General features: G+C 29.6%; 1 protein-coding gene across 1 annotated transcript; it reads left to right on the forward strand.

Annotated features, from left to right (window-relative positions):
- The first annotated feature begins 869 nt into the window (after positions 1–869).
- On the forward strand, positions 870–3,933 carry LOC101261068 (uncharacterized). The gene is made up of 14 exons (XM_004247712.5): positions 870–1,110; positions 1,395–1,497; positions 1,579–1,674; positions 1,747–1,802; positions 1,887–2,010; positions 2,102–2,164; positions 2,236–2,295; positions 2,370–2,531; positions 2,639–2,712; positions 2,806–2,899; positions 3,057–3,193; positions 3,279–3,359; positions 3,464–3,569; positions 3,649–3,933. The coding sequence occupies exons 1-14, from the start codon at positions 1,022–1,024 to the stop codon at positions 3,712–3,714; spliced, it is 1,311 nt and encodes a 436-aa protein (XP_004247760.1). The 5' UTR covers positions 870–1,021; the 3' UTR covers positions 3,715–3,933.
- Positions 3,934–10,459: the final 6,526 nt, after the last annotated feature.

Consider the following 10,459-nt stretch of genomic DNA (forward strand, 5'->3'; position numbering starts at 1 on the left):
TGTTGTAGTGACTACCGCCAAATATTGACCTATAGTATCAGTTATTCACTTTTTCTACTAGAAATTCCAGGTATGAAACCCAAAGAACGTACAGTTCAGATGTATTTCGATAAACATTTGATGATAGTTCAGGTACACCCCTGATAACCCCTGAAGATGACTCAAGCTGAAATTACTTATGAGAAAATCTGCTGTTTCAGATTCAAAACGAAAATCGATATTTTTTTTGGATTTTTGGATGATGAATTGAGTTTTTAATTTTATTTTTAAAATTTATGAATTTTGTATTAGATAACGGTCTACTTGTTAGTTTAACGGTCTACTTGTGCACATTCAAAGTTGAAGGGCAGAAACGTTAAAGGACACATTTATGTATTATGACACCTGAGTCTAACTCAACCCCAAAAGCTAGATCATGAGGGGAGAATTGTCCAAGTCTATATAAGAAGACCACTAGTCCATTCCATAGCCAATGTGGGACTTTTACCAACTCTAAAACCCCCCTTCACGCCTAGGCCCAACTGATGCGTGGATCGGGAGCCCAAACGGAGATAGACCTGGCTCTGATACCATGTGAAGATATGACACGTGCGCTAATTTATCCCCAAAATTAGCTCATGAGGGGAGGATTGTTCAAGTCCATATAAGGAGACCACCAGTCCATTCCCCAACCAATGTGAGACTTTTACCCACTCTAACGGCCTTGTTTAACTTTGCCTCCAAGGACGATCTTCTATCTAGATATTGGAAAATAGGCTTATGTCTATATAGGATGATATTATTGTATCTAGATATTGGAAAATAGGCTTATGTCTATATAGGATGATATTATTGTATCTAGATATTGGAAAAGAGGCTTATGTCTATATAGGATGGGCTCCATTTGGCCAAAAGAATAGTTCACATTACACACTCTATGAAACAATAAAACTTCTTTCCCTGGACTTTTTGAAGTTCTCTCTGTTAGTCCAAGGGTGATTGTCTACCTTTCATTCTCCTCAGGTTGGTGTGGTTGCTTCAAATGGAATTGTCACCAACATGGACTGAAACAGGCGCACGCCATCTCGTTACGAGATTTTTCAAAAATTTCATCCAAACAGGATGCATAATGTGAGTGCTGATCCCAAAAATAGCAGCAGAGACATGTCTGACAGTTTGTTTATTTCTTATTTTATCACACCCATGATCTTTTTATTTGAATGGTAGCGAAACGCAGAATGACCTTCTTTATTTAGAAAGTACACTTCTTTTTGTCCAATATCTTTGGCTCAAAAATCATATACTAGTCGAAAATCATGCTGCAAGACATATCTAGTGTGTGAATTGCGACATATTTTGTTCTACTCGGAGATTTTTGATATCTGGATGATGGTTTTATATGTTTCGATATACAGCTTGTTGGAAGAAGGAGGTTCAACTTTCACATTCCAAGGCACGGAGGGGAAATGCTCTCTCAAAGTTTCTCTTACAGTTCGTAGTATGCAGTTTTACTGGAAGGTAAAATGAAATTCCCTTTTGCCCCTACAAGTGATAAAAACTTAACCCAAAAAAGTTGAAAAGTTTCCCATCTGTTAACAGGTTGCAACTCGAGCTGACATAGGCCTTGCTGATGCTTTTATTCATGGAGATTTTTCTTTCGTTGATAAGAACAAGGGTCTTCTTAATCTTATCATGGTAAGGAAATGACTCGATATCTTTGTAAATAGCTTTTTGTTGGTACTTAGCTTCCCTGAGTTCTTTTTGCAGATATTTATTGCCAACAGAGATTTGAAAGCATCTGTTAAAACATCTAACAAGAAGAGGTAAAATAGTTTACTGACTTTGAATCAAGAAATGTTAACTTCTGTTCACATGTTAAAGCTCTTCATGACTTTTCATCGCTGTAGAGGCTGGTGGACACCACTGTTTTATACAGCAGCACTATCATCTGCAACATATTTTATTCGTCATGTTTCAAATCGAAACACCCTGACTCAGGCTCGTAGGAATATATCTCGTCATTATGACCTGGTAATTGAACTACTCAATTCTAGTGTATGATTTTGCTAGTTTCTATGTCGTATAGATGCTAAGCATTTTGGTGTTTATTGTTTCATTCCAGAGTAATGAACTCTTCTCACTCTTTATGGATGAGACAATGCTATACTCATGTGCAATATTCAAGGTTAGCTCTCGAACTTGTAAACGCTCTACGTTTCTGTCCTGTTATCTAATTTTCTTTCTTGTTTTTTGTAGAGTGAGGATGAAGATCTTAAAGTTGCACAGCGGAGAAAGATGTCTGTTCTCATCGAAAAGGTAAGTCATCATCAACTAAGTAAAAGTCTTCACTTTTTTCGACATAAATTTGATAATGATTCTGTTCTATTTAGGCAAAAATCAGCAAAGAGCATCACATTCTAGAGATTGGATTTGGATGGGGAGGTTTTGCCGTTGAAGTTGTCCATCAAACAGGATGTAAATATACCGGTATATCTCTCTCCGAGCAACAACTGGAGTATGCACAGTTGAGAGTTGAGCAAGCAGGTCTTCAGGTATGATAGTATGATTGCTATAAACTGACGCAAATTATAAGAGCTCCCAAACAAGCTAACATATGATTAGCAGGATTAGTATTTCAATTTACTGAATTTTTCGACAGGATCAAATTACACTTCTCCTATGTGACTATCGCCAAATGCCAAATAAGGACAAATATGACAGGATTATAGTATGGTGAGCTTTTATCCATCAACATTTGTACATATTGTATTACACATAACATGTTGAGCCAGTGTTATAATTGTACTAATGATTAATCATTTTCAGCGAGGTGTTAGAACATGTTGGTCATGAGTTCATAGGGGAATTCTTTAGTTGCTGTGAGTCAGCATTGGCAGAAGACGGGCTTCTAGTTCTGCAGGTAATGAATCAAAAGTTTAATCTTTGTTCACTTTTTTCGTTCAATTATTAGAAAATTGAGCACTCTCAAATTCTCTTGTTAATACAAGAACTAAGATAATATCATTTCTTACACTTGTTCCTTTGTACTGATTTCTACAAGTGTTGGCTTTCTTTAGTTCATTTCACTGCCAGACACGATGTATGACGAAAACAGGCTCAGCTCAGGCTTCATAAAAGAGTATATATTCCCAGGTGGATACTTGCCTGCATTAAGTCGCGTAACATCAGCCATGGCTTCTGCATCCAGACTATGGTAACAAAGAGTAGTTGATTTTGTCATTTCGTTCTAACATGCTTGTCGATCTTTAAAATGAATCTAATAAATGATAAAAATGCAGTGTAGTGCACCTGGAAGATATAGGAGTTCATTACTATCAAACACTGAGGTGTTGGCGAAAAAACTTCCTGAATAACAAAAGGTAACAAAGCCAATATAAGTAAAACTCGATTTCTTCATGAATCATTTGTAGCTTGATCTGTTCTAAATTCTGATACTCAACTATTGATAACTCTGTGTCACTAGCCAAATTCGTGCTTTGGGATTCGATGAAAAGTTCATCAGGACATGGGAGTACTACTTTGACTACTGTGCTGCTGGATTCAAAACGCGCACGCTAGGAGATTATCAGGTATATATGTAGAAACTATTTCGCCAAATTTGAGTAGTAAAACAGCTGATCAAGTGTTGCTTCTTTATTACCTTTGTAGATTGTATTTTCAAGGCCAGGCAATGTTGCAACATTTGGTGATCATCCTTACAATGTTACTATATAGGCCTTCAGCTTATAGAGTTATTCCTTTATTTGAATTATATATCGTAGTTTTTTCTTCGCAAATAAATCAGTTCTTCAAACACAGCATGAAAGACTTTACAAAGACATATCATGTCTCATTGGTTCATGCTGAATTATGTGATTAAATTTCTTGTATAATTATATTGTGTAAACTTCTTTCAATTACCTAATAAAAGTCATTCAAGCAATTTTACTGTTATTGTATTGAGATAGAAAAATTTGGGCTGGTTGAAATTTGATATTATTCAATTATATACTAAGGAAAGAAGCAACAATATGGTTTTGGAGTGGAACAAAAGAGGAAAACCTAATCAGACTAAAAAAGATATTGTTGGGGTTCAAAATATGAAGAAATAAATATACAAAAAAGTCAAAAGGAGTTCCACGCATCTACTATTTATACATAAAAAATATATATATATATTTTTAATCATGTATGAGTAGTGTTGTTTTTCGTCAAATGGGGCCCCTACTTGTAGGCTCTATCACTGACAACAACAACATATCCTGTTAGTCTCACAAAGGAGGAGTCTGAAGAAGATAAAATATACATATATCTCATCCCTACTTCAAATATAAAGAGATTATTTCTGATAAATTCTCGAGAAGAAATATGTTTAATACTAATTGTGAAGATTGTGTAACATTAATGAAAATAATCCAAAAAAGAATTGCCTCAACATTTTTTCCCTCAAGAATTTAAATGGTCCCTTTTTTCAATTTGCCAAAATTCATGCCCCCTTTCAGTGCATGTGAGATTTTATCCAAATTAATGATAAATGTGGTCCAAAGTTTGTTATGCAAGGATAAAAGAGGGATTTTCCAAAAAATTATCTTAAAATGTGATTATTTTTTTTTGTGACTTTTTAATTTTCAAATAAAACCTACTAAAATGAAATAAAAAATAAATATCAAAATTAATCCTAAAAAGAACATTTAACTCCAGAATTCACATTAATATCACATGGCTACATTCACTAATTAAGTATTCTTTATATAAATAAATAAAATAACTAGGAAAATAAGGCTCTTTATAATTGAGAAATATGACTTTCTTAATCGACGTACATATGAAAAATAACAATTCAATGACATTTCAAGTTTATCGTCTCCTACCTATCAATCAATGCCCAGGGGTGGAGCCACCTTATTATACTATGGGGTTGTTTGGATTCCTTCGATAAAAAATTATATTATTTGTACATGATTAAAATATTTTTTTATGTATATATACAGTGGCGTAGCCACATAGTGGTAAGGGTGTCCAACTCGTCAGGGAAAAAATATCATATATATATGGGATAATGCACAAGTATCCTCTCAACCTATGCCCGAAATCTCAGAGACACAATTATATTATATTAAGGTCCTATTACCCTCTGAACTTATTTTGATAATAATTTTCTACCCCTTTTCGTCCTACGTGACACTATCTTCTGGGTCCAACGCTGGTTGAATTTTTTCAAGTTAGTGTCACGTAGGTCGAAAAGGGGTAGAAAACTACTAATAAAATAATTCACGGGTAATAGGACTTTAGTATAGTATAAATGTGTCTCTGGATTTCGGGCATAAGTTGAAGGGGTACTTGTACATTTTTCCTATATATCATATATTACTAAAATCATATTAAAAAAAAGTTGAAAGTTGAATTACGATTTTGCCCCTTCTATAAATTAAATTGTTATAAAATATTTAAATATTTGATTGTATAAATTTAATTAAATGTCAATGACTTTTAGACTTCCTAAGATTAATTGCTAATTAAATATCTAATTTATTAATTTTATCATCTAAAATCTAATATGTATATAATAATTATAATTTTTTAAAAAAAAAAAAATCTTTACTTAAATTGCTATACTATATTTCTAATTATCAATAACCATGAATTTTTAGTTGAAAAAGAAGATGGAACTTTATTTCTAAGGGATAAACAATGAAGAAGTTGGAAAGTCATTACTAATGGATAAATAACCATTAAGAAAATAACTTTTATACTATAAATAAGAAACGGTGCATGTCCTATGCATAATGCATTAATGAAGTGTTAAAGATTGATTTATTGTTTTAGTAAAATATAATTTTTTTTTCTTTTACAGAATTTCAGAAGTTCTATAGTAATGTAGGCTGATTTAATTTAATACATATAATCAATACATCTGTTAAAGGAATCTTAAAGAACATCAAAGAAAATTATTTCCATTTTCCTTATGGACATATTTCAGCTCAGTAGGATTTCTTTAATTTTTGTTTTTCGACTTCTTTTTCATCATTTTCCCCTTTTATTTAAAGCAATATTTGCATGAAATAAAAGATGGTGAAATATGTAGAGTTAATGAATATATATCGAAATCATAAAATCGTCAAATTCAAACTTTATGGGATGATATATGAAGATTACTATCTCCATAATCAACATTAGCAAGATTAATGAGGTATGAAAGAAAGAAGAGTGGTTTCTTTGGAAAACATTTTTATAATTTTCATTAATTGATATATTCTTTATAATTTCTTGTGATTATATTATTTGTAGATGAAAAACAATGTGTACAATTTAATATGTTAGCATCACTAAAGAAGTAGTGTATAGTGTATTTGTTGGGAGTGATATCATGCTTAATTATTTTTATTCAATAAATTTCTAAAATTTTGCTCCATGTCATTTTTTACTAAGGTTTAGCAGATCATTATTTTGAATTTTATTATAATGATGAATATCGATAAATGAGAGTGTTAATGTAATTTTACTATACTAGATATATTTATTGTTCTTGAAAGAAATAAAAAATAATTAAAATTGCCACTAAAATTATTTTTAAAAACTCAAAGGGAAGCTTCAAAAGCTTAGATAATCAATTTCTCCGGTATACTGATTTTGTTAGTTTACTTAATTGGTTCATTATTTATAGTTTCCACAAATAAATAATAGGCTATTAAGATCAATGATTATTATACCATATAAACGAAAAGTCAATTCAAAATACATTTAAAAAAATCATACGTAGTTTTTCTCATTTAGTTATTCCTCTCACACTACTAATAAATAATAATCTCAAAAATATATTTTAACTAAAGTAAAGCACTCCATCGATAGTCGCATATCAAATTAACTGATTAATCTTCATTATGAATTTCATCAATAATTAAGAAATATAAGAGAACATAAATTGTATATCACTAATTTTCATACAGGACACAAGATATTTCAATCGAAAAATAAAATCATAAGAAAGTATCGATCAAAATATTAAAAAAAGATGTACAAAATACTTAAGCTTGACAAGGAGGAGCGGATAAAAACAAAAGAAAATTACTGTAATACAAAATGATAAGCAAGATTAATTTTTTGCTTGATAATCTCTCATCCTCCTCTTATCACTTACATGAAGACCATGCTAGGTATTTTATAGTAATAGGTAGGATGATTTTTGAATAGGTAAAATTAATTTGCATTAAATTAGTTCGACGATTTTAGTCCATATAAAATTTATTTAAAGGAAAAACTCTTCAGATACTCTTGATTTTTACAACAAAAGAGAATTAATTATTAATGTGAATTTGATTCATACACTGATCTAATGAGTTATTTATTAAATATTTAATCATATTTTCTAACATTTGTTTTGATTATTTTAATATAAGGGTAAAATAGTAATTCAATTTTAAATTTTAAATCTTTCCACTTATAATAATATATATGATATATGATATTATATGATTTCTTTATACAATTGATCGTAGGCTTGTTTTTATAAATGTTTTGAGTTCATTGTTCGATTCTACTCTTGATTTGTTGCTTAAAAGCGGCGGTGATTTTTCTTATATTACTATATAATAACCTACTTTATGCAAATATATTTTGATCCCTTATTAAAATTGTCAATCCAAACAGGTTCTAATTAAATATCATATTTGAAACGCGCATTTGCATGAATTAATGTCCTTTATTTTTTGAATTTTTTTACACGACTCAAAATTTAATCGAATTTCAATATAAATAATGACGTGGGTGGAAAATAAAATTAATAATTTTAAAAGGACAAATTGTATTGGACTTTTCATTGTTCTTGATTTGTCACTTGGAACTCTAGTTTACCAAATGTAGTGATAGGTCTCCATCATGCCACGTTTCTCTTAAAGTCCCCTTACAAAAATGTGGTTTAAAAATCCAAAATGACTATTCAAAATGCATGTGTTAATTGACTTTATAATAAAAATTGACATTTTTTATTTTACGCAATTATTAATAAATTATTAATAGATTGATTAATTTTTTTTTCTTTCAATTAGTTGCAGGGATAATATAAAAAATTGTTATACTTTAATTTAATAAGTGATCAAATAATATAATAAAATAAATACTTTGTAATAAAATGTTTATCTAATATAAAACAAAAGATGGTATAATTTGTTATGATTAGCTTCACTCTTCATGCTAACAACTTTTTTGAGAACTCAAATTTCATCTTTTTCATTAATTTCCTTATAAAGAGAAATTGAAACTAAATTACTCCACTTTAAATAGAGGTATTGAAGAAAATTTGAAAAGGATTAAGGTATTTTTGGTATAGAAGAAAATTATTTTATGAAAAAAAAAGTACTCTTTCCGTTTTTTATTCTACGTGGCATTTTTCGAATTTTGAGATTTAAATAAATTTATTTTTGATCGTAAATTTTTCATATATCTTTTAAGCATTTTGAATTATCAGTTATTATTATTTTTAAGGATCAGTTGATGCGCTGGGATGAAAGAAAGTTCTTCGGTGCTCCTCCGGGACGAACAGTAAAGGCACATGAAGGTATTGGCTCTTACTATCGATCGGATGGAGAGAACCGCGGCGCTTTACCTTACGAATATCTAAAGGCGAAGATCTCTTTTCGACTAGCAAGTTTACGTACCTAGGTCCTAAGTTTCTCATTACTCGGTGAAGTCTGATTTGAGCCCTGGTCAAACTGATCTCTCCGGCGGGCGGAGGATGGTCTCATATTAAGTAGTTTACAAATATACAAATTTCATTTAAAAAAAGTTGAAACTCTCATAGCAGATTTCCAGTCAAACTTAAACTATTTAACTTGAGAAACAAAAAAAATGACACATAAATTAAGACAAGAAGGAGTATTATTTTTTAATTTGTTTTTCAATATTCGATAAGTAAGTTGAAAACATTAATAAAAAAAATTCCTCCGCAAAAAATATATAAAGGTAAACATTTTAGAAAAGAAATCCACCAAAAAATAAGCGATTTTCTCATTTATTTTCATTTCGCGTTTGAAGTATTTAAAACTTTCGATGCCTAATATAAATTTATATGCATTTCGCCTTTTTAAAAGAATAATTATTTCAATCTTTCACCATTATAATGTCAAGTTAGGACTAAATCGAAAGACTTTGTATACAACAACAAAGTAGTCATTGTCACTTTAAATAATGTATTGCTTACTCTATAAGTTATGTTTTATAACTATTAAATTATTTAAACAAGATTTATAAGTAGAAAATATGAAATTTAAATGTTATCTATAACCATAAATAAAGATGATCTGAATAATATAAAAAAAATTTTACATTGTATATTAATCTATAGATTTGTTCATCAATATTTATCATTTTAAACTTTCTAACCGCCAATCTATATGTTATTGTGGATTCGAATCATAAAAATAACCATTAATATTTGTGTTATGATAAATTGTTTATATCACCTTAAAATACGATTCTTTTCTAATTTTACTAATGGCATAATACATATATTGGATCCTAAACATGGCTTCAAATTTTAATGTTGACCTCCAACTCTCATAATGCACAAAAAACACTTTAACTATCCAATTTTTAAATTAAAAAACACGTGAGTCCTACATGACACAATACACGTAGGACACCACGTATGACAAAAAATGACATGTAGGACATGTGTGTCTATTTGTTCGACTTTATACAAGTTTAAGTGTCTACTTGTGCATACCCAAAGTTGAAAGACATAAATATGATTCCAAACTAAGTTAAAGGGCATATTTATGTATTATGCCCTTACATGATATGTTGAAAATCTTACTAATACGATCTTAACTATCAAAAGGTGTTAGCTAATTTAGACCTCAAGTTGCCCTTTAGAGATTACGAAGGTTATAATTAGCGTTTGACCATAAATTTTTAATAGTTTTTAACATCAGATTTAGGTGCAATTTGGGTTTAAGTTTCAAAATGTGTTTCGCCATAGTTCTTTAAAAAAATATATCTCATCTTTATTATTTTTTTGAGAAAACATAAAATGTGATTTATATTTATAAGTTCTAAAAGCTATTAAAAAATACTCAATTGTACCAACCAACATAATTGCTAATTCCAAATATGTAGAATAACGTTCAATATCATTATCATAAATGTATAATCTATATACAAATAAATTCGACAGTGAATTATAATTTTCATAATAAATTAGATAATACATTATCCTAAAATCATAATACAATATTTTAATAAAAACTACTAATAGTAGTGCACTTACTAGCCATATTTATTATTCGTAAAATTACAATTAGTTACGAGGATACATCATTACAAAAGTAAAATAAAATTATAATAACGGTAGAAAATGAAAAACCTACGTATTAGCAAAGATTTATAAATACGTAGAAATATTTATACATTACAAGCAAATTAAATACTATTTATTATTAATGTAAGAGATAAAATAAGATTATATATTGACAAAGAAGTATAA

Source organism: Solanum lycopersicum, chromosome 9, assembly GCF_036512215.1.
Source record: "Solanum lycopersicum chromosome 9, SLM_r2.1".
In the NCBI taxonomy this organism is placed as follows: domain Eukaryota; kingdom Viridiplantae; phylum Streptophyta; class Magnoliopsida; order Solanales; family Solanaceae; genus Solanum; species Solanum lycopersicum.

Bases quoted from the DNA above. Each gene is read 5' to 3' on its own strand.
- LOC101261068 (XM_004247712.5), top strand. From the start codon at position 1,022: ATGGAATTGTCACCAACATGGACTGAAACAGGCGCACGCCATCTCGTT. The intron at 1,803-1,886 runs GTAAAATAGTTT...TCATCGCTGTAG, and splicing joins AAAACATCTAACAAGAAGAG to AGGCTGGTGGACACCACTGT. The intron at 3,570-3,648 runs GTATATATGTAG...TTACCTTTGTAG, and splicing joins GCACGCTAGGAGATTATCAG to ATTGTATTTTCAAGGCCAGG.